Raw genomic sequence first — 23990 nt, forward strand, 5'->3', positions numbered from 1 at the left:
GCTCCATTGTGCTAGCAGCTGGTTTAATAGTTTAATGTAAGATCTTTCGTGATTTATCTTTGAGGAGTACTCTGTACAATAATGGTAGCCTTAATAGTGTGTCAATAAATAGGAGCAGACTGTATATATTAAGAGACCACCACACCAAGGAGCATGAATCCAATAGTAGTCGATACTACTGAGTTCTCAGTAGTATTTAGTCCAGACTGGTCTAAAAACTTCCAAGAAAATACCGCCAATCAAACAGGCCCTAAGAAGCTAATATCTTGGGTGTTGAAAGTGAGTAGCCAGGTAGAGGGCATTAAGAGCAACTCCAATCAAATTGCTATTTATGTCTCCCTATTTTTCTGAGCGGAGAGCTCCCTTTTTATATTCCCCTCTCTATTACTCAGCGTGTTCTAATCGACACTTAAATTTATCTCCCTGTATGTCAATCAACTCTATTTTATTATTATCTTGTAACTAACTAGTAACTGTTCGCTAAATAATAGGGTAGAGAGGCAAATAACAATTCGATTGGAGTTACTCTAAGACATCTTCAAATGGTATCCTATAGGCTTAGGAGACATCAGGAGTTTAGCCACGGGAACATGAGGTTCAGCGGCAACATCCTCCGATGGATGGACGTAGTTTTGCTTAATAGTAATTCAATGAAGAGCTGGTCATCTCCACCGAGGTTAGGAGCGGTTTCACCATTGGTCGTCTGATCATCTCAAAGCTTGAGCACTTCCCGGATTTTGGAACAAATTCAAATGGTGTCTCCTGGTGTACAAGTGCAGGTAATTACTGCTAATTCTCACATCTGTATGGCTGTATTGTACAGGGGATGTAAACCAGCAATTACACACATGTCCTACCAATCCAAATGCAAGTAATAAATTCATGATCAAGAAACGTTGTAATCGATTCCCAAGTTACAACTGACGCTGGTCATGAAATTGAATCAGTTCAGGCAGTACCGCGGTAGAGAAGCTAGTCAGCATCGCACGATTGCACGCTGACAGTCTGACAGAGACCACGAGGTATGTAACAGTTTGGTCTCCAATTCGCTGGACATTTTCCACGTGTAAAAGCTTAATATATACTCAGCTTTTTTATCTTGCACGTCAGGAAGAATTGTATACAAGCACTGTATATACTCCGATTTTCTCAAGAAACTGTAATGCAAACAAGCTGTGCACCTGTACAGTACCAGCAAAGAAAAAAAAAACATGGTCTGCACTTGTGCAGCAGTCTTCACTAACTACCAACGGCTGTGTTCATGTTTGATTGATCCATTTTGCTTTTCTTAAAAAAACCGCCATTTTGATTTATCTGCGTTCTGCTGGCCTTCTGAATGAATTAGGATACACGGCAAAGCAGAGATGGTATCCAGCCCTTGTCAGAGCAGAGATGGTTTATCTTTGCAGCATCGACGGCGAATATGGCCACGTCGCCCTCGCCGGGACTTCTAGGTAGTAATTCCGATGGCTGCGTTGTGTTTTCATCTAGGTAATGCCGAAACGATATGCAGGGTTTATGTCACAGCTGCCATCTTTTTTTAAAGAACAAAAATAATAATTGAAATAGATATATATTTATCTATCGATGACATTACTCCATCCCTCAAAGTTTCTGCATTTCAATAATCGCCCCGAAACTTTATAACTGCCGGGTGGTTCTTGATGCTCAAATGTGAATAACAAATAATATATATATCGTTTGTAGATATCATCATGTTGAATTACAGAAGAAATTTTCTATTAATATTTAAACTGCAGTTTTTTTCCGAAGAACCTTCGAAAAGAGCAGGGAGTTCATGCAATTCACTAAAAAAGAATGGAATTGACCCAGCTTATGAGGGAAACTAGGTCCAAAAACCTCAACTGCACGGTTTAATTGAGGGGGAAACCGGCGAGAAACTCAAACAACAAGATGATTTTAGATCAAAGCTGACCCAACAACAACCCACACGGCACTAAACCCAACCCTACCAACCGACGACGCCCAGCATAGGTCATCGTTGCCCAGCTCGCACCACGGCGCGACAGCTCCAACTTCCACACAAACGGACCACAACTTGATGAAACGTCTGGGCCTCCTCCGAGGCCAAGTGTAGTCAGTGCCATTGTCGACCCCGACCAAGCCGTCACTAAGCCAACGACCACCGTGGCACTAGAACTGGACCTCCAGAGCGACGCCTCCAAGGAGGACGTGACGCCGAGTCACCACCGTCGCCTATCCGTTTGTCCGAACTAAGTTTTCACCCAGAGCCTCCAGGGGAGAGGGGTGGGGAGACGCCCTGACAACGCCTCCAAGGAGGAGAATAGTGCCTGATGGCGTCGCCATCATCAATGCTGGCCAAAGACCAGGCAAAGCTTTCGGCAGCGGCTCCCACTCCTCCCCCTCTCATGCACGACCAGCCCACGCAAGGGCCATGACCAAAGCAGCAGCATCGTCGCCTCCTCGCAGCCGCACCGTCCCACGGCCATCCCAGCATCACGAAGCTCCTCACGGGCCCAACCTGCAAAACAGGAGGAGGCCGGGCAAGGGGAGGAGCAACGCAAACACCAGGAGCCAGGAGCGGCACGGTGTTGCTGCCACCGGACGTCGGCCGGAGCAGGGGAAGGAAGGACGACCATCGCTGATGGTGCAACGCCGGCAGCCCCCGTCATAGGCAATAGGCCAGTCGGGAGCACACGGAACCACCGGGTGGTCGTTGAGGCCTTGCATGATGCCCACACACCACACATGGTGAACAGAACCACGGCGAGACCATCTCCTGACCACCCTCCACTATCGTTGGCCGCGCTCGCACGCCGCCGAAGGCCCAACGCGAGAGCAACTCTGCGCCGCCCACCCACCACGCGCGCACTATCGCGCCATTGCACCGCCAGCATGGCACGCAGCAGCAACAAGACGCACAGCAGCAACAACAACAGGAGCACAGCGCATGATGCACAACACCAGCATCAACAGCGGCAGCACCCCACCAGCAAGGCGTGCAGCAACACCACCAGCCCGCCAGGACCACAGCAACAGAAGCCGCCGGCACCACCGGCCTGCCGCACCTCCATGTCGTCGGTGGGGAGCCAGAGACGCTGACCATGGCCCCCAACCGCCGCCACCGCACCCCAGCCGAGCCACCTTATGCAGCCACGCCGCAGAGTAGGACTAGGCCGGCAACGCAAGCGTGGATCCGGCCAACAGCGCGTGGATCCAGTGGCCCATGCACGGATCCCACCCCCGGGCGAGCGAATCTAACCGCCCAAGGCCACACCGCACCACTACCGATGAGAAATCGAACAAAAACAAACAGAGAAAGGGAAGGAAGAGGAAGAGGGAGGAGGCCACGGTGGAGACTGCTTGGCTCCACCGTAGGCCACTGCCACCACTACCGATTGGCAATGGTGGTGTTGGCCACTCTAGTCTAGATGGCAGGGATGAGGGGCGGCGAGGTGATTTCACCCCGGAGTCGCTCGGTAGAGCGACGCGAGGGCCCGGAAATAGCAAGACGTTGCTTCTACAAATCTCAACCTAAATTGCAGTTTGAACTAAAGAACATCAACCTTCACGAATTCAAGCGAATATGGTCGAGTGAATATAAGCACTTGTACTTCATCCTTGCTCATTCGGCAAGAACTTGGGGCTGTCGATAGTAGGTAGTGAAAACTTTGGTTAAAAGATGGTTCACCATTAAGGTTTTCATATTTTCTATCAAGTTTGAGCTTGTATGTATCCAAGGATGCATTGTTAAGTATCTACTAACAAAATCATTTTGACTGCAAGGTAGACAAGCAGCGAAGAACAATGGGTCCTCAGATACTTACAATATGTCTCACTACTACAGAAATGGTCATATTTGCCGCCTCATCACTGCCGGATCAATACAAATCGGCAGTGATACGATTATAATTGCCAGTTCATAAGAAAATCAATACCACTGCTGGTTGTAAAACACAAACGGCAGTGATAATGAGTTACCATTGCCGGTTTATAATAAAAACCGGTAGTGATACTATCACTGCTAGTTCTCGTTATCGGCCGGCACTGATTGTGTGGCCGGACCAGAAGTTTTGGTTCATTTCGATTTTATCTCGCACCCCTCACGTCCGTTCACACCTTCTCACCGTAAAAAAATTCTAAGGGTCTGTTTGTTTGAGCTTCTGCTTTTGGCTTTTCTGAAAAGTTGTGCTTTTGTCTTTTCTAAAAAGCTATTTTTGAATTTTAGATGTTGGCTTTTACAATAATTTTTTGGCTTCTCAGCACACAACTTTTCAAAAAAGCTACTCTCAGCTAGCTTCTCAGCTTCTTGTTCATTTCCTCAAAAGCAGGCTTCTGACTTCTCCAGAAGATACTTTTCAGCAAACCCGTTTATTTGGGCTTCTGGCTTCTAGGATTCTGACAGAAGCAGAAGCTAGAAGCAGGCTGAAACAAATAGACCCTAAGTCCCGAAACCTCTCTCTCTCTCTCTCATGTTGGTGTACCGGCCACCAGGGCCAGGGACAACCTGCATCGTGTTGTGCCGTCGATGGCTCTGCTCCGCCTTCACCTCCTGCAACCTCCTTCTCCTCATGGTTGTGGCGCCGCCGCCTCCCTAGCACCACAACCACCTCCTCCTCGCACCTCTTCTGTTCCCGCCACTCAGCGTCACCCTCCTCTGACTCTGATGCCTCCTCCACCTTGCCCTCCATCGTTGGTGGCCTCCTTGACTACCTCAACGAGTCATGGACGCAGTTCCATGCCACCTATGAGCCCTCCCCTCTCATTCCCGCCCATTGTTCGATGATATTACTAATGCATAACTCCACTCACATCTCTTCCAAATCCGGCGGGGGACGGGACCAAGATGGACTCCTCTCCAGATCTGGCAAGGGGGTAGGGCCGAGGGGGTCTCTCTCCTCCAGATTTTGGTGGGGGCCACCGCCAGTGAGGGGGAGAGGCACCGTCCTGAGAGAGCGCAGGCCATCGCTGGTGCTAGAAGCATGTCCAAGTGGATGTCCAGCACAAGCTACCGGAGCGCATCCACTTCGTGCTCCGTGCCCTCCTCGACAAGCCTCACGAACTCCAGCTCTGTCTCAGCCTCGATGAACACAACGCGGGCGTCCTCATTGCAGACGATGGCGACGGTGAGTGACTCTGGCTCGTAGGCCCCCATGGTGGGCGCTGACGGGGTACACGGTTTCAAAAGGGGTCGTGGCGGCAGAGCGGTAGAAGGTCGACGGAGCGGTAGACTAAAACCAGTTGTCTTTTTCTTCTTCATTTTTCGAAAAAAACCATCATTGCCGGTCGGAAAAGCCCGACAGTGATAGCGACCCAGCTATCACTACCGCTTGCGTACTGCCAGTTCGAAAACCGGCAGAACCTATGTTCTGTAGTAGTATCTCTAACTCCATATTTGACTCCATTGCTCCTTATTAATAATAGCATTAGTTTTGAATATCCAATGGAAACCATTAGCTGATGGTTGCTGTTGTTGGTTAGGCTTTTTGTATGTGGCGGATTACGAGCAGGAGCGGAGACGGCCCCCCTCCGGCCCTATGCTTATTGGTATATATAATTAGTAGCATATAAAAACTAAATAACTTAATAGCTAATTGGTATACAAACTTATTTTATCTACTATATATGTTTCGAGTATTATGTTTTTTTTGGAACACATTTCAAGTATTAGATGTCATCAAGTATAATTTACTACACATGGTTATTGTGAATGCATCTAAATAAAATGTTTTTCTCTTGCCAAAATTTATCAATTTTAAAGCGTATATCCTTAATGGTTATGACTTATGTTATAACTCTACTCTTTATTGACTTGAGCTCTGTTATTTTCAGTTATAGATGTTTTTTAGCAATTTCTATAGTAGGCCAATATCGAACTAGAAAAAAGCAGTATTGAGACATTGAATGGATAGCTATCATTATTTATTATAGGAAAAATCGTATATTTGTGTATGAATAAGAAAAAAGATATTTTAAACTGGTCATGGAACCTGGATTCATCGTATACTGATCATGGAACGTGGATTCATCGTAACACATGTATTTTAGTTTTCTAAAAAATAGAAATTATATTAACCAATATTAAGAGAAAATTGTGCTTTTTTAAAAGGATCAATTTAATAGCTTTTAGAACCGATTCAAATTTGTCTCTCCTCAACCCCCCACCACCCCCCTATCGTTCAATCCTGGCTCCGCCCCTGAGCACGAGCATGCTATTACTCCCTTGGTTCTTATCTTTCTTAGCTTTACGTGCTCTTAACTTCAGCTACTACTTTCTAATAAATTTATACTAATAAAACTATGGTAGTTTTTGGTTGGGGTAATTGTAATGTGACTTGATTACATAGGGTAACATGTCTTGTTGCATCCTGTTTGTTTCATCCCTCCGTAATCGAGTCCCCCTATAATCGGATGCGGAGCTATACAAAGTTGATACCACCCCCACCCCAACGTCATTAGATATCAATCGATCATCGTCTTTGCTTGACATCTCCACCCAGTTTGATGGCCATCCATCCCCACTGCCTCTTCCCTTCCCAATGGCTACCCCATCCCTCCATGGCCTCTTCACCTCTGCCTCCTCCACACCATGCCACTCCTCTACTGTTGTCTCTCATTCCTCGTTGCAGCTGCCATCTCTGCCAGTAGTGGGAAACCACCAAGAAGGCCGACAAGGCCTGATGGCAACTGAAGAAGCATGCCTCGTCCGATTTATCTGGGTAGGCTCAAGCGTCATAGCGCTCGCATGCAGCTCCGCGGTGGCTTGGATAGATTCCGTGATATGATCCATCTTTGTTTCCCCTTCATTTTGACCAGATCAGAGAGCATGGATCTAATTCGGTTGGATTATGGAGGGTGGCCAAGAGGACCTCCTGCATGCTAATTTGCATTTGATATGGAATCTACTTTCAATTCTCAAACTATTGTTCAAGGTTTCTTGTGTACCTGATGATTATGTAATTGAGATTTGTTTTCTCGATAAAAAGATGTAGGGATTTGATTGCTCTCCTCTAAACAAATTGTTTGCCTAGGAGAGAGAATTCTGCAAGTTCAATTCATCAATCTATTGTGATGAATGCTTTATTCAGAATCATTGCTTCATAATTTTGTTTTTTAACAGTGTGCCTTTGAGTTGGACTAAAGTTATTACCATTACCTCCTCTAAACCAAGCATATCCCCATTTTAGTCATTCCCTTACTATTACCAATGTATTTTTATACCATTATCATTTGCATTTATAATGTTGAACCAAACACTACCTATATTTTTATTAAAGCATATCTAAAGACAACCCTAGTAACATAATTATTATATAGGAAATCTTCATAATCTAAACTTATTATTCGGTGTCATCTTCGTTGGATCCTCTGTCCCCGACCGCCGCTCGTCAGTACCATCCAATAAAGTAAGTGGCCATTTTCTTGCCTCAAGCATATCGAAAACTATCTATATTCTTCTCCGTCCATGCACTTTGTTCCCCTCGTATTCGCAATCCATCCCATCCTATCCTTGTTCCTTGGGCTTTCAAGGTGGAGCGCTAGTTCGCTGTTACACGTGCTGCACTCCCCACACAATATATTTTCTATCTATGGTCCGATGGGGAGGACTATGAAACTAGGGAGTGGTAAAATAGTACTAATCAAGATACAAATAGTGACATGTTTGTAAAATGGTTCAAAAATAGTACCCAATCCAATCATAAATACATGATATTTTGAAATATTTAGTTTCAAAACATGAAAATTATATACATAGATTTATCTTAAAAATATTATCATAATATTATAAACTTATTAGATTATATAAATATATTTTAGTTGAAAATAATAATCAAAATATGCATCGAATTTCAGGGAGTAGTATTATTTCTGAGTTGATATCATTTGTTGAAAAGTAAACTTCCCTACTCTTCCCCCTTCGGGTCTGAAATCCCAATCTGGGCCACCGCGATGCGCTTCGGCCGCGCCGTATTCCCTCTCGTCCGCACCACGACGACCGCCGCGCCCTCGCCGGCGGTGCTGACGGTCGGCGACGCGTTGCGCGAGCGGCGGCGCTTCACGGAGGCGGACGTGGCGTCTTACGCGGCGGTGAGCGGCGACCGCAACCCGGTGCACCTCGAGGACGGCTTCGCTCGGGAGGTGGGCGGGTTCGAGCGCGGCCGCGTGGTGCACGGCATGCTGGTGGCATCCCTCTTCCCTTCCATCATCGCCGCCCGCTTCGTACGCTCTCTCTTCCTATCTGGCATTTCGTCGAACAGCACATGAGCATGGGTGGGGCGCTCGTGCTCACAGCTTGTGTGGCTTGATTGTTGGCTGGTGCAGCCTGGCGCCGTGTACGCGAGCCAGGCCCTCAAGTTTGCCGCGCCGGTGTACGTCGAAGAGAATGTGGTGGCTCAAGTCCAGGCGCTCCACATCAAGACGACGACTGCGAACAGCGGCACAAGCCGTTACGTGTACGTACGCAGCCATCCTCTCCTCTCCTCTTTCCCAATGATTAAGACTTCATCCTATGAGTATCTGATCTCATACCCCGATTGACAGTGTCAAGTTTGCAACCAAATGCTTCGCGGACGAAGAGGAGGGCTCTCTTGCCATTGATGGGGAAGCCATGGTTGTCCTGCCCACACTGGAGCTCAGAGACGACTAGCAAGTTGTAGTAAAAAGACGGCCTGACCCCAGGTTACCATGGCTCTTGCTTACTACTAGTAGTAGTAGCAGCACAATGCACAACCTAGTCACAAATCATGACATCTTGTGCCGTCAGAAATATATGGTATCCCACCCCGAAAATGCCTCTTGTCAGTAACAGAGCGTGTGGACTGAGCTTAGTGTAGTCGCCGCATTTTTTGCAAGGGCCGTGAACCATACCGGTTGTCTATGCCTATGAATGATCAGTGGGTTGACCACTCATCCCTGGACGCTGGCCTGTCTATCCTTATACTGTCATGTCTGTTCAGTGTTAACTGCTGGCTACTGGCTACTGCAATGAAATCAGGGGCTTCCAGATTCTTTCCATCTATAATCTTTTGCATTTGCTGACGTGACTGAGAGTCTGGGAGTTTTTTCATAAACAGCAAAATCTTACCATATAGACAATATAGTATAATAACTTGTGTGATCCACTATAAAGTATGGGATCTGACTATCTGAGCAAGATATCCATACTTGTCAAGAATGAGCAAGAACTGCATCAAATCAAGATATTTCGGTTATTTTATTAGCTTTTGAACCATGCATGTTCCTAAATGAACTCTTGTATTAGTTCTGATATTTTAGTAAAACAATTATAATTTATAACTTAAACGGAAGTGGTTGCCTGATGACAAGTAACGGAAGCAACTTCCTTTTTTCTTTTTGTTATTCATGTTTCTGAAGCTATCTACTCAAAAGTAAGCTATAATGTAAAATATAAATCTTTATTTTTTTTCCTCATTTTTATCAATTGCTGTTGACATAAGTAATAATGCTGTCGCTGAATTGTTTGGAAACTAGTAGCGTAAATACTTTATTTAAGCTAGTTGACATGTAATTTCATAACAATATATGTGATTTTGTTCCAGGATTGAATATAATAGCAAATTTATTGCTAACACTTTAGATCCATTGCACTTTTCACGTGTCAATTACATCCTTATTAAAATGTTGAAAGTCATTTTCCTGCTTTGCCTCATAGCTCTTACCTTCCCATTGTCTGCTATGCCATTGTTTTCTTGTTAACAAATAGAGCTTTTTGGTCGTATTTCTTGTCCTGAAGTGTTTTTCTCCTTTTCTTTTACAGTTTCAAGTCAAGCACATTGCCACTGGCTTATTGGCCTAAGCCGGTGCTGGCTTAGAATCTCCACTCCTTTTTGTATAAGTGCAAACAATTCACATCTTGTACCCTGCCAATAAACTTACAGAGAAGTGTTGTTCATTGACCTTTCCTTTTTTACCTTCACGTGTTTTCACGGAATCAAAGAGCAGGCCTATCATTGATTCATCACAACCTCTGCCACCACAAGCTACTTTCCAAGGACCCTATGTAAACACTGGATCACGTGTTATTGGACCTGATCCTACTAACTATCCCAAAAGGTGATCTTCGCTGACATTCTAGGCAGCACAGCATTCGTCTTTGGGCAGATAATTGAAGCATGTAATTTTGAAAGGATGCTGATATTTCCATTACGACTTGTCTTCTAATGTTGTTATCTTCATCCTTATCCATGGTTCGCCTTTGGGACTCCTGAATGTGCATGTGCCCAGATAATGCAGACATTCCAGTTTCTCATACCATCTGACGAGTGCATATTGTAGACCTTTTTTTTTGTGAAAGTGTTGTGTTATTTGGGCATGAATACAACAAGGATTAGTTACATTTTGATATGCAATAAGCAGAGTCAAGCATGCCTGGACATAGCTACCTGATGCAAACGGCAAAGCCATCATTGTGTTCCGACCTTGTTTTGTTTATGCAACTCGTGTCCTTTATCATTTTGAATAGTCGTTTCAAGCCCTGATGATAAAACATTTGTATATAAGTGATCCTCCGTTCAGTATATGTATCCTTTTTTGTTGTATTTGAGTGGCTCCAGTGTTTTTATATAATCTATGTTAAGACCCTGTTCCGAATGCAAATTAACAATTCCTTGGAAATTGAATTAGTTTCTGTAAAATTTCCTGCACTGAAAATAGGTCTCGTAGTAAATCATAATTGTTAAACAAGACCACACGGTACTTTGATACGGTAGTCCACGATCCACATGACATGCCTCGATGGAGCAATACTTCTTTATGTCATGCCGAATTGGCAGTGGACGTTATATTTGAAAACTTCTCCACCTTGTCTACGGAGTACGGAACGGCTGCATTTTAGATGCTATTCTCTTCTACTTTCATATTACTATATGGTAACAATTTCAACCATTATTTTTTTATAAAGACTTCCAGAAATTTTACTAGAACCATTGAGATCCGTACAAGTAAATGTAGGGATGAAAACGAAAATAATAAATCTTGGTATTCCAGATATCGTTTTTGAACTTTTCCGATTGTAGCATCTGGAAATAATATATCGGAAAAACAAAAATGGAAACGAGAAAACCATGTAAAAATGATAGTGGAAATGATTTAGGTCATTTCGAGTTCTTTCGTTTTCGGCTAGGAATTCTGGTTTCTTTTTCCTGTGGTCCATCTCAACTCGACCACAGCCCATGGCCCAATAGGCAACATGCCTCCCAGGCTCCCACCCTCCCAGCATAGCTTCTCACCTGTGGTAGGTTGACGATCGACCTCATGTTGTTGGTCAGTCCAACCCTAGACAGGCGGACAGCCGCTGCCATCGGAGCGCCTCCCTCCGCACGTCCATTGACAGCCATATCCCACCTCCTAGATCCACTACCTTGAGCCCTTGACACCCTTCCTCCTCCGCCCTCCACTCCCTGACGTGACGTGACGTTGCCCACGTGATGCGAAGTCGCGAATTTGATGCGACGCGATGCTGCTATCGAGCCACGAGCTCGCGAAGCAACAGACACAAACTTACCTATAAAACAACCAAGGTTGGATGTCACGATTCATCTTTTGTGGTTTGCTATTATATGAAGTCTTTGGATCCATTCTCTTCCACTATCATATCCAAAATCCTTGCAATCATGAAACAATTTAGTTATTGTAATGAAGCTCGAAGTTCGGTGGTTTCGGGTTTGAATTATCAATTCCCGATCGATACTGACATGTTTCTGTTCTGATAACACCGTTTCCGATTTTCTCGCATTATCGATGTCGTATTTGTTTCTGGCATTATCATTATCGATTTCGTTTCTTAGAGGAAATGTAAAACTAAATGTGGTTTAGACCTTTTTCGATCATTTTGTACCGTTTTCGTCCCTAAGTGAGTTGCTAATAATAGAATCTAACCATTTTTTTTACATTACTTTAAGCTCCCCAAAATGACCATAATACGATTTTCTTACTTTTTTGGGGGGGATTTACTTGCATAAAGCTTAGAAAAAGAATATGCAAATCTTTTATGGGAGCATCTACACGTGACTAGTCACCTCTCTCATCTCTAGACTAGCGTCACCTCGTCAACCGCTGCCCCAATTTTTCTGCACATGCAGGGTGTTCATACAAATTGTTTTCTTTCACAAACTTTTTAGATGGGAAAGAAACGAAATTAGCAATAGCATAGGGTCCTAGGCGAAGAAAAGGAGCCAACGTCTTCCGTCCGAAGAAACCGACACCAAAAGAGCCTTCTTCCACCGCGGCCGCGTGGAACCCCGACGCGGCGTCGCCAGCCGGTTCCTTCCTCCCTCCCTCTCTCCGCCCGCCGCCCCTCCGACCGCCGCACCGCTCCTCGCTCCGTCCAGTGAGGTAAGTGATCCTTTCTCGCTTCCGCTCCGCACGCGTCGCCCATCGCAACGGTATGCCAGCGCTCCCCTTCTCCCTCGCCGTCGCTTCGCTCGGGGTGGTCGATCTGCCACCGGGGGCCGGGGTGGGGTGGGGTGGGGGTGGTGTTGTTGCTCCGCCCGCCACCTCTGGCGGCCGCCAGAGCTCGCCGGGGTGGTAGATCCGCCCCTGGGCATGGGTTGGCGTTTTGGGATGTAGGTTGGAAAGGGAGGAGCTGCATCGAATCTGGTCGATGCTGTTGTGCTTAGAGAATCGACCAGATGTGATGCCTCTTTTGAGATTTCCTTTCAAGAGAGGATACGTCAATTGCTCTACTATGTTTAGAAATCTCGTCTATACTACTCTGTGGAATAACTCTGATATCATGTTCTGTTATTGTGTGATGTATGCTGTTAGCAGTGGCGGACCCAGCCTTAAATTTTAGGTGCGGCAGATACAAACAACTAACAATACAACCACATACAAGTATACTCGACGCTATTTTAACAATTATGAATCATTTCTACTTATATCGTGTGATTTCAAACAACATGAACTAGAAAGCATAAAAAAATGCAAATGATCTTTGAATATTGCTTGTGCAATCAAATCAATGGTCTAATACTCTTAACTCATTAGTTTTCCCCTACATTCGGAATCACAAACCACAGGGTACAGTGGTGGAGTAGCATTTAAGTTATTACAACAATAGGTTTTCTAAATGAGTGCAAAGCATTGTGTGAGAACTTCTGCAACTATACTTTTATGTTCAAGCCTTGAATGCTCAGCATGCTATCCAATCAACAATCACTCATACATTGAATCGATGGCGTATACACATTGCTTAGTAATGTACTGAAATCAAACTTAGCAGGTAGAAGACCTCAACCACCTTTCACTTTCAGAGTCATGTTCATGCGCCTGCGGCGCGTGCCGGGCCGATGGGCAGCGCAGGTGCCTGACCAGCTTGTCTCTAGCCCGGCACTAGCTCGTTCCACTGGAACATGCCTGCGCCTGACGTCAGAACCCAACACGCGGCCTTCAGCAGCCTCTCCCACCATGGAACTCTAGAGGCTGGTGGCGCTAGGGTTAGGCTTCGGTCATCACAATGGGACAAGTGGCGGCGCTTCGCACAGGTGAGAGACAGCAGAGAGCGAGCGCTGTGTCGAGCCCAGAAGGCAAGAAAGGGCCAATTCCAACTGTTGGGCATTGGCTGGGCTGTTCTCCTCTGATCCATAGTGCCACAAAGCTGGGCAGCACGCAGATAGCTCTTCTCCTTCTCGTCTTCTCCAAAGCCGGCCAGGCACCTAGGGGTCGGAGCTCTCATGGGGAGGGGGTCTCGCTTCCAGCAGTAGGTATAGGGACCGCCCTTGCTCACCCTATTGGTCGGTCCGCCTCTGGCTTTTAGAAGTTGATGCAGGAATCAGTTGAGACATATGCGTAGCAATTAAGCAAAAGTGCAAAATAATTTTCCTTCTTAGCAGTATCCTGAATATCCCTATCATGTATTTGCTGTATTGTATGTCACACTCTGCTAATATTGTGATATTTTGGTTGACTTTCATTGTCCACCACATAAGTCAAATCTTTAATCTCATTTTGCCTTAGCATTCTTTTTGACTTAAGCTTCTTCATTGCAGCCATGTATGATAGCTACGGAAATCCTCCTGGCATGCAAATGCCCCCACCAAATCCTCAACCTGGCCAATTTGGCAATTCATTCTATGGTGCAAGGTCAGGTCTAATTAAAACTGGGCTAGAAGCATATGGGGAGAAGTTTTTGGATTCTAGCTCAGAATTCATGCAAAGTAACGTAAGGAACCTTTGAAAAATCTTGATCCTGGATATCCCCGTACTCGCATTCTCTCTAAATTATTAGTTCTATCCTTGCAGATCAATAGATACTTCTCCAACCCACAGTATTACTTCCATGTGAATGATCAGTATGTCAGGAACAAGTTGAAAGTTATACTGTTTCCATTCTTTCACAGGGTAAATTGTTTTTTTTTTTTTGCTTTATAACATTGCATGTAAATCTGGTTTTTCGATCTGGTCTACCGAGATAAATCAGTATTTCCAATATCTTTGCAGGGACACTGGACTCGGATAAGTGAGCCTGTCGGTGGCCGTTTGTCCTACAAACCTCCAATCTATGACATAAATGCGCCAGATCTGTACATCCCTTTCATGGCATTTGGAAGCTTCATCATTCTTGCAGGCTTTACATTAGGTTTCATGGGAAAGTGAGTTTGAAAACTGTTCATCAATCACCAAATGGTTCCAACCTAATGTCCCTAATATAATGTACATTATAATTGTGTAGGTTTACTCCAGAAGCTATAAATCTTCATTTTACGAGAGCACTCATCGGATGGGCCTTGCAGCTTGTGATCCTGAAAGGTTTGCTCTACTCGATGGGCGGTGGTGAGGTGCCACTACTTGACCTGGTAGCTTATGGTGGCTACTTATTTGCTGGGCTTTCCCTTGCTGTTGTTGCAAGGCTCATATGGGCTTACTCATATTACGTTATGATGCCATGGATGAGCCTGTGCATGGGAGTGTTCTTGGTGAGAACAATGAAGAGGGTGCTGTTCACGGAGATGAGAAGCAGCGAGAGACACTCATCACGACAGCATTATTTCCTTCTCTTTATGGCAATTGCACAGTTTCCTCTGTTCTTCTGGCTTGGCAGCATTGGTGCATGAGATAGTTTTGCTTTATACTTTGTACTTTCACAGTACAACATTACAAGTTATATTTAGTATCTAGATGTGCTGTAAAATAGTTGGAGAATGGTCTCAACAGCTTGTGCCGTTTGAGCATCGAAAGTATGTTCTTGACAGGGTTTGAGATGTGGTGTTTTATAGCTTGGAAATTCTACTTGTGAAGTTCTATGTGATCCTTCCCAGGGTAAAAGATGCTAACAGCCGGCAACCGGTTTTACTGGTAGGTACTACTTAGTCTGCTCTCTTAAGAAAGTTTAGAAAGAAAATTTAGGTGACATAAGAAAACGACAGATTTGTGCCGGTTACCGGCTCTCAGCGTTGCTCCGGCATGATCCTGATTCATCCTACCATCCGACTGGATTTGCTTAGAATCTAATTTTCTTTTTAAGGGCTTATTTGGAAAGGGAGTTTTAGAATCTAAATCCTTAGGATTTAGTATAAATTCCTTGAGCTATCCTCTCTTTTAAGCAGGGGCTAGAACTCAGTAAAATGCATTGGTAGTTCATAAACCTATCTTTAATGTCATTTAGTTTACTCAACTCTCAACTCTCAAATTCGCCGATATGGCGTGCCAGCGAGGTGCCCCGTGGCTCAACTTAGCATGTGAGATGCACATGATTGCTAAGTCGAACCACGGGGACACCTGAACCACAGGGTCATGGCTAAGCCGAGCATGCCACATCAGTGAATTTGAGAGTTAAGTAAAGATGACATTACGAAAAAAGTTTTATAGACTACTAAGTATATTTTACTAAGCTAGGAGGTAGAGGGCATTTTAGTCCTCAACTGAGCCAGATTTGCAATTTGAGCATTGAGGACCTAAAGGACATTATGGGATAAGTTTAAGCAGTATAATGTATGTTGTATTATGGTAGTAAATGTAAAATTTATGTTTATTCAGCTCTATGTTACACTTTAGAATGTTGTCTCGGTTGCCCTAACCTACACGTTAATCCTTCGTGCTATTGCCATTGTGTCAAAGATTTGTCGAAAAACTTTGAGCTATAATAAGTTGATAATACTACGATACTGACATAGTGGTCCCAAGTGATATCGTGAAGCGTGAGAGTAACGATAAAGAGCAACTATTCAAGAAATACATCTTCTGGACTGAAAATTACCAAATACCAACTTTTAGAAACCACCACATTGCCAAGAAATATTTCAGTAAAGACTTACAACTGAAGCCAAACAAACTTCCAGGTTTTCCTTTTTTTTTTCTGAAAGGGAAGGCACAAATGCATATGCGAGTTGCTCTCGCTGAACAACCAAGTTTTAATAGACTTCACAGTATGCAATTCTGTATTCTACAGCCATTGGTCAAAATGTATATCACCACATAAGTAGCAACTTAAAATCATGTGCCATGTCGCTAGTAAAACGGTAGGATAATGTGAATGGCAGAAGAAAATTTGGCATCTTAGAAGCCCGCAAGGCACTCATTGTAGGTTGCTAGTAAAAACCCCAGTCAAAGATCATATTATTACATTGGATATACTCCTTTTCATCATGTCACATTTATATTGCAACAACCATTGGATATACTCCTTTTCATCATGTCACATTCATATTGCAACAACCATCTTGGTTACGACTTTAGGTGACTTGCGAAGACTCATCAGAGCTATCAGTGACGGCCACCTGTTGATAATCCTCTGCCAGAGCAAAGAATCTCAATTAGGCAAAGGTGGATACAGGGTAAAAGGGAATGCAAACTTTCTACAGTAATGTGCAACATTGTTGGTCACAAACTATAGTAAGAAAATGAAAAAGTCCAGCTCCAAATATCAACGCATATCAGTAAATCAGCATCTAGAAGGTACCCCTACAGAAATCAGAAGCAAACAGATAGTTGATTTCCATGATCATTATTCTTCTAATTATGTTTATGTTAGCAGAACAGCGTTAACATATAGTTCCTATACTTTCTCAGTGCCTTAAAGATATAGTTGCAATCATTGATGTCAAGAGCATTGGAAAAGCAACACAACAATGTGCAAGAGCATTCGAACCCATATGTCATCTTACCAATCAACCTATGCACATAAAATGCACAATATGTTTTTTTCTCAATGAAACCCTGGGTGAAAAATGAATGCTCAAACATCACACTAGGACAAAATATGGCAAATTTCTAGTGTTCTTCACAGTGACTGATGTCTAACCATTTCATTTTTCTACCCATGCCTGTTACCCTCCATGGGTAAAGATCGTCACCCATGCCCCTCTGACCACCAAATTATGTCTCACACATCAGCATATCAAGGCAAACATTCATCAGTAATTGAAGACTCTAGTTCAGTACATCACGATTCACAACAGCACAACTCGTTTTATTTAGGATACAACAGCACCCAAATTGTTTTTCTAACAGGAGAGAAACAAATCAGAAATAAATGGCGAGTACAGCTCAACAGCAATATCCACTTTTAGATCTTGATGGCACTAATTAGCCAGAAAAAAAATACAAAAGAGTCGGGGAAAAGGAACTAAAGAATAACACTAAGATTCAGGACGAACACGAGATAATAGCATTATAGCACAAGGAGCTCTCCACCGGCCACTTGGGATAGAACTGAGATGATGTGATGTTCCAAGCCGCATGGTGTGTGCAGAGCAGTGGATGAGCAGTTAGGGGACTGTAGAAAGGTGCGGTGGTGACTGGAGGGAGGAACGGTAGGGTGACCGAGGAGGAGGATGGCAATGTGGTGGTGTTGGGGACTCGGCCACGCAGGTAATCTATACCCATTGCCATCCTTAGCTGTGCTGTTTGTGTAACATATGAGGGAATCAACATTACGGACAACTGGTGCAGAGGAACCACTCCATAGATCTCTTAAAATTCATGACACGGCAAATGATCTCACCAAATTTCAGGTAGGTTTCCTCAGTAGTCAGTGCAAAGGTCCTCACATGTCTGCCAGTGGGGAAAGCAGTTCCATATAGAGCATAAAACACTAAGCCTTCAGAGAAAATTCTATACAAAACAAGCTGAAGCTATAGCAGCAAAAAAGTGCATCAAGAATCTAACGTTGTGGACACATAGCACTGCAAGTAAAAAACTCAAGTTTGCACATAATACCTTTTACCACATGACACTACGAAAAATTTCTAATTCAAATATCATCACCTAAGAATAAATTATGAAAACTTAGAAATTGATCTAGATCCAAGATGTTAAACAAATCAACAGGAATAGCTTCAAACACAGTAGAAAAAGAGAAATGTAGAGCCCAGGGCAACATGAACCGATTGGTATTATAGCCTTTATGAAGCAGCAATTGCCGGTATATTACCTAGTACTAACTGATGGGGTGGTATGCCCCCAATGCATCAGAAACAGACCAGGATCATATTTTGTTAAATGGCAAAGAATGTTTGCCAAGTACTGCAACATAATAGTGCAACCAAATTGCTTGGAAAGGTTTAAACCATTTAATCACCGCCCAATTGGTTCAACCAACCAATGTTTCAACTTCCAAACCATTGAGCAGCATTTCCATCTAAATCCTTGTCATTATCAGTCATTTTAGGGGGTAGAGGGGCAGGTGGAAGCTGACTTGTAACATACAAGGTATGAAGTCCAAATGTTAGGTCATTGCTAAAGACCCAAGTTGAAGGATTAGTAAAATCATAAGGTGCAAAAAGAGTTAGAAAAGAAGGTTCCGAATTCTGGTACGATAGTAGGAAGCAAAGTTTGGTGACTGCATGAAACTTCATTTTATAGAAGTAGTGCACTGAAAACACGAATGTGATTGCAAACATGTAAATTCACTATGACAATCAAGAACCTCAATTCTCAAACAGAAAGAATCGAGGAACACTGTCATTGCAGTTTAACTTCACGTTAAAAGTGTTGAAAAAGCATCCAATACTTTGAAGGGTGACTTCACAAAATAAAATATGCAGAAGTACACAGAGTTCACATAATACGAAATTGTATCCTCTGGAATGTTCACGACTCTGATAATATGCAAAAGAGCAGTTGATGATTTAGTTTTTCCTCCAACCTTCAACAATAAAAGTCTAAAAGAATGTCTCTCTATCCAGAATAGAGATATAGAACACATAAATCCAAATTATGTACCAAATATAAGAAGATGTGGATATCGATTATAGTTTTCCAACAAGGCAATAATTTTCCCCTCTACCCAAATACATATGTAAGAATTTACGTTCGATATCAGTACCCAAACCAAACAAAGTGATATGCCACCATATCCTAAGTTCCTGACACAAATCCAGATTTAATATAGATGGAAAAATACTTGAAGAAAGCCGCATCATGCACCATGTATAATTAGGGACTTCGATGGATAAATTCTTTTGCATAATCAACAGTAAATATATACAATTAAATGCAGAATTTCATTATTCATTATTCTGTAAACAAACAATATTTTCATAAATAGTAAGGAGTAATATTAAACAATATTTTCCAAGTAAGGAGTAATATTCATAAATAGTACCCCTCCGACCCCCAACACACAATATTTTTTGGACAAATTTTGACATTTAGGTGCGAGAAGATGTTCCTTTTTGTTGATGTTATAGGATTTCAAGGAGCGATGCACCTATATCTTCTAGAAATAGACCTACCTCATATAGTGCATACTACAGTTTTCAAGACTCAATCTCTTTGTTCAATATGGATGATCTTGGAGATAAACAAATTTAATGAGGTAACAAAAAGACAAATTTAATATGAGCATGTAGTCATCTTGTGTCTTTACTTAACAAGTAAGTCTAAAACATCAAATGAAATAGAATGAGGGAGTAGCTCCATCTAAATTCAGAATAGTCTGGAACTAGCCGAGTATGATCCTTTAAGCAATGGATGCAATCTGGTATAACTGCTGTCCAATCTGTTTGCATTCCAAATCACACCTATAAAACAAGCACAACTATAGAATTGCAAACACAGCATCTAACTATCAGGTTCAAAAATATATACTGCCACCTTAATAGTTACTACTACACTAGAAACTTGTGAGGATGATAAAGTATAGGTTAGTATAACATCAAGCAACACTGCTAAAAGAATCTGGTTATTACGGCTAGAAATAATGTTATGCGGAAACAAAATTCTAGGCCAAACTGCAGATATCAAGAGTCACATGTGCTTGTGTGCATGCATTAAGCCTACTTGCAAAACACTACAACAAAAGGGCGAATTAGGTAACTGCATACTTCAAACATATGAAACCATGTATACATTTGTAGGAAACAAGAGGTTAACATACCTCACTGCTGAGCCAGAGCGCCATTTAAGCTGGTCAAGGTGCAGTTTATCTTTGTGCCAACGTCCTAAAATCACAATCCCAACCAGCGCAGCTGCAACCACCACGGACCATATAGCATTTGTTTCCTTCGCTTGGTGATACAGGCAGGTCATATGCTTCTTCAACCAGCATTTACATGAGGCACCAGCATCGCGGCTCTTGCTGGCTGCAGGTTTTGAAGTCTGATCCAATTTGTCATCAGAATCATCAACAGCCTCATTGTCATCATCACGAGCAACAAAATCATGTCCATCATCTTCGGCGTGAGATGAACCGTACGCAGGCACGCCGTCTCTCATCTCCACATCATCAACTGAGAGGTTTTTATCTTCATCATAGAACTGAATTCTCTCAGAACCAGCATCATTCTTTCCTGCCATATTCTTGAAACTATAATCTTCAACGCTGGTGCTTGATTCCTGCACATCCTTCTCGGGCTGTATCTCATCGACACTGGTGTGTATTGGTAGGTTCTCATGCTCACTTGGAGGAAACACAAAGTGATGAGACATGAGCAATGCATCAGATGAATTACTTGTGTCAAGACCTTTGGTCCCTGCTGTAGACTTGCTTTCAGCCCCACCGGGCCCTGGCGCTGCTTCATAGGCAGATGCTGTGAGAGTCACCACTTCCCAGTCCGCTCCTCGGGGGGTGGTTCCCTCAACCACCTCTTTCTCATTATCAGCCATATCGTCAAATCTGATCATCATATGTCAAGAAACAATTTCATCAATCAGGGTTGGAAACAAACTAAATTATTACTTAAATAAACTGATAAACATCATATATAGCACATTACAAAGCAAGTTCCATTCATCAAGCCTTGTCCAACAGATACAGAAGCTAGAATTCATGCATCCATTCATTACTCAAGAAGTAAACCTCACACAGAGAAAAGAAAAGAAGGGACCAATGCTCACACTTGTGAACCAAACTAAAGCGGTTTACTAATTAGCACTACCTCCACAAGCTACGACAAACACTTCCACCAAGCAACAAAATCACCACTAAAATTCCAACCTGAGAAACACACACAGCTGCTAGAGCCATCATTAATGTTACGAGCAGCACATCGATCTACGTCCAGGCAGGCACTCACAAACTCCACCAACTGGCCAATAGTAACCAAGAACGGCGACACGCACATTGCTACTCTCGTTCCTAAGACCCCAAAACCAAGGGCGAAAGACGCACCCGGAGCCCGCACGGATCTTGAGCGCCAGACGCTCTCAAGACCCAGAACCATATCCACTAGGCTGGGCCGGATCGGATGGGACATCGCACGCAGAAACGAAGACTCCGATTCGGTCCCTCACAAGCGTGGCGGCGAAGAAGGCAACAAGCCAGGGCGAAGCGAAATCGCTACAAGCAAAGCCGGCGCTTACCAGAAGAGACGGATCTCCAGTCCAGCCCAGTGGGGAGGTGGAGGAAGAGCTTCGAGGCGTCGTGTGCTTCAAGGGAGGAGGAGGGGATCGGATCAAACCGCCATTGGTGGGAGAGAGAAGAAGAGATGTGGAAGCAAGGGTGAGGGGGGACGCTGGCAGGCGGGACCCACGCGGTTCATGGACTAGGTTCACAGCCCGCACCCTGCGCCACATGTCAGACTATGTGTGGGCTTTGCTTGCTTGCACCCTTCCCTCAACCTCCTCGATTTTTTTAAGCACGACCTTTATTAGAAAAATAGAGTAAGAGTGAAATAGGCATCGAACTCCTGTCGGCCTCGACTATCGTGGAGCGTTACTCCTGTATTTTTTATGTGTGTAACTAATCGTAAGGTTTTAATTTACTAAGGAGCGGGGAAGTCTGTTATGCTCTCTCAAAACTAGAGGTGGGACTTGGGTCGGGTCGAGGCGGCCCGATCCGATCTTTTCGGGCTTCAGGTCTTTCGGGTTGTGCTAGGATGGCTCGATAAACTGTTTGGGTCAGGCCAGGCTGGTCCAATCCATCTTCAGTTAGGCTCAGATCCGGCTCGAATGCACGATGGGTCTTATCGGGCCGGGCTGGCACGGGCCCAGCATCACCACACTCCACCACGCGTGAGGGCGCGAACCCATTTTTTACCGGGCCAGACCGCCCATTGGGCTCCATATCAAGGCCCGGCCCGACCCATAAATCAGGCCGGGCTGACTCGGCCCATCAGTACTCAGGTCGGATCGGGCTTAAGCTGCACCGGGCCGTGCTGGACTCGGACCGACCCAAAAAATACAGCCCAAAGTCCCAGCTCTACTCAAAACTGAACCGTAAAAGTCTTTTTTTATCAAACCTCAGATTTTATTAATCTAAGATAGGGGTACAGTGTCGAAGAAGGAAATTAAAAAAAAAATCAAGAACCTGTTTTAGCCAGGTGCACTATTGCCTACTGTACTCCTAGAGCCTTGTTTTGCGCAAAAGATGAGGAACATTATTACATTTCCGTCTCACAAAATCTAGCTCTAAACTAGAAAGACTCTTAGTTCCTGTGCCTCTCTAAGAATGGTCGGCACTTCGATCATGAAAGTTATTGAGAATTTTTTTTATTTGTCATCAAAATATAAGGTAATTTTTTATTTATCATCTTACGAAATCAACTTACTTATTTGCTACTGCTTCTAATTTTTATTTTTTCCTCACCACTGTCATCCATCCATTTGACATATAAAAAATATATATTTGCCATTTGGGAGGAGGCCAGTGGCCGCCAGCAACTAATTGAAATTTATGGCTCTTTAGATGTTAAATATTAGAATGTGATGTAGTAGAGAGTTGTAGATAATTTTTTAATGCTTTCATAGGGTTTTTGAACAGTGAATTTGGATCGATAGATCAGGAGATTGAATTTCTGAATTCATGTTGTTTGCAGATTATTAGGGAAGTTGTATGGTTATATTGTGATTATGACCCTCGTTGGTAGAGCTCCCCAACCTGATTTTACTTATCTCCAACCTGATTCTCATGTAGAATTGATTTTGTGGTGGAATTGATTCCTGATTCTATCTATAAAATTGCTTGGCAAGTTGGCTGATTCCTGATTCCTGATTCCTGAGAGAGAATATTATACTGGAATTGTCCTTTTTATCATGTTTTTTTTAGCACTAATAAGCTGTGACCATATATTGTAAGAACCATTGTTTGCATAAGGTTACTACATAAATATAGTTCGAATGGTTAAAATATGGCATTAATAATATAGATATTACAACTAAATTGTCCAAATGAGAACAAAAGACATTGATAAATACAACAATCATCATCTAGATAGAGTAATTGCCCTAGTGAGGTCATCATGGAACTTATCCATATTACTATCATTAGAATATGAGGTAGACACATCCGATGTATTTTGATGTGGAACATATTTTTTGTATCTAGTAGGTATGGTGGGGATATAATTTGGATCCAGATCACACAATATGAAATCCTCCTCAAGTGTATGATTCCCATGGATGTAGTTATGGAGACATATGGTTGCCGCAACAATCATCTTTTACTTAATCATTGGGTAACTTGGCAACTTGAGAAGAATTCTCTACTTCATCTTCCATATACCAAACGTGCGCTCGACAATATTACGGATACTTGAGTGCAAATGGTTGAATACCCCTTTCTCACTGCTATGAGCGGGGCCACTTCTCCAAGCTGGAACATGGTACCG

General features: G+C 43.4%; 3 protein-coding genes across 4 annotated transcripts; 2 read left to right on the plus strand and 1 right to left on the minus strand.

Annotated features, from left to right (window-relative positions):
* Window positions 1-7863: 7863 nt before the first annotated feature.
* On the plus strand, window positions 7864-10539 carry LOC133923892 (3-hydroxyacyl-[acyl-carrier-protein] dehydratase, mitochondrial-like). The gene is made up of 4 exons (XM_062369182.1): window positions 7864-8202; window positions 8305-8435; window positions 8524-8661; window positions 9761-10539. Exons 1-3 carry the CDS (start codon window positions 7933-7935, stop codon window positions 8627-8629), a joined length of 507 nt encoding a protein of 168 aa, XP_062225166.1. The 5' UTR covers window positions 7864-7932; the 3' UTR covers window positions 8630-8661; window positions 9761-10539.
* Window positions 10540-12176: 1637 nt separating this feature from the next.
* Window positions 12177-15201, plus strand: LOC133923893 (uncharacterized). Of its 2 annotated transcripts, none has more exons than XM_062369184.1 (5): window positions 12177-12336; window positions 13992-14164; window positions 14245-14343; window positions 14443-14594; window positions 14675-15201. In XM_062369184.1, the coding sequence occupies exons 2-5, from the start codon at window positions 13994-13996 to the stop codon at window positions 15054-15056; spliced, it is 804 nt and encodes a 267-aa protein (XP_062225168.1). In that variant the 5' UTR covers window positions 12177-12336; window positions 13992-13993; the 3' UTR covers window positions 15057-15201. The 2 variants fall into 2 exon arrangements, with proteins under 2 accessions (XP_062225168.1, XP_062225167.1); XM_062369183.1 differs by lacking the exon at window positions 12177-12336 and adding an exon at window positions 12488-13706.
* Window positions 15202-16495: 1294 nt separating this feature from the next.
* On the minus strand, window positions 16496-21908 carry LOC133923894 (ATG8-interacting protein 1-like). The gene is made up of 3 exons (XM_062369185.1): window positions 21745-21908; window positions 20321-21058; window positions 16496-16732 (listed from the first exon to the last, which is right to left on the minus strand). The coding sequence occupies exons 2-3, from the start codon at window positions 21046-21048 to the stop codon at window positions 16705-16707; spliced, it is 756 nt and encodes a 251-aa protein (XP_062225169.1). The 5' UTR covers window positions 21049-21058; window positions 21745-21908; the 3' UTR covers window positions 16496-16704.
* Between the last annotated feature and the right edge of the window lie 2082 nt (window positions 21909-23990).

This window comes from Phragmites australis, chromosome 7, assembly GCF_958298935.1.
Source record: "Phragmites australis chromosome 7, lpPhrAust1.1, whole genome shotgun sequence".
Lineage (NCBI taxonomy): Eukaryota > Viridiplantae > Streptophyta > Magnoliopsida > Poales > Poaceae > Phragmites > Phragmites australis.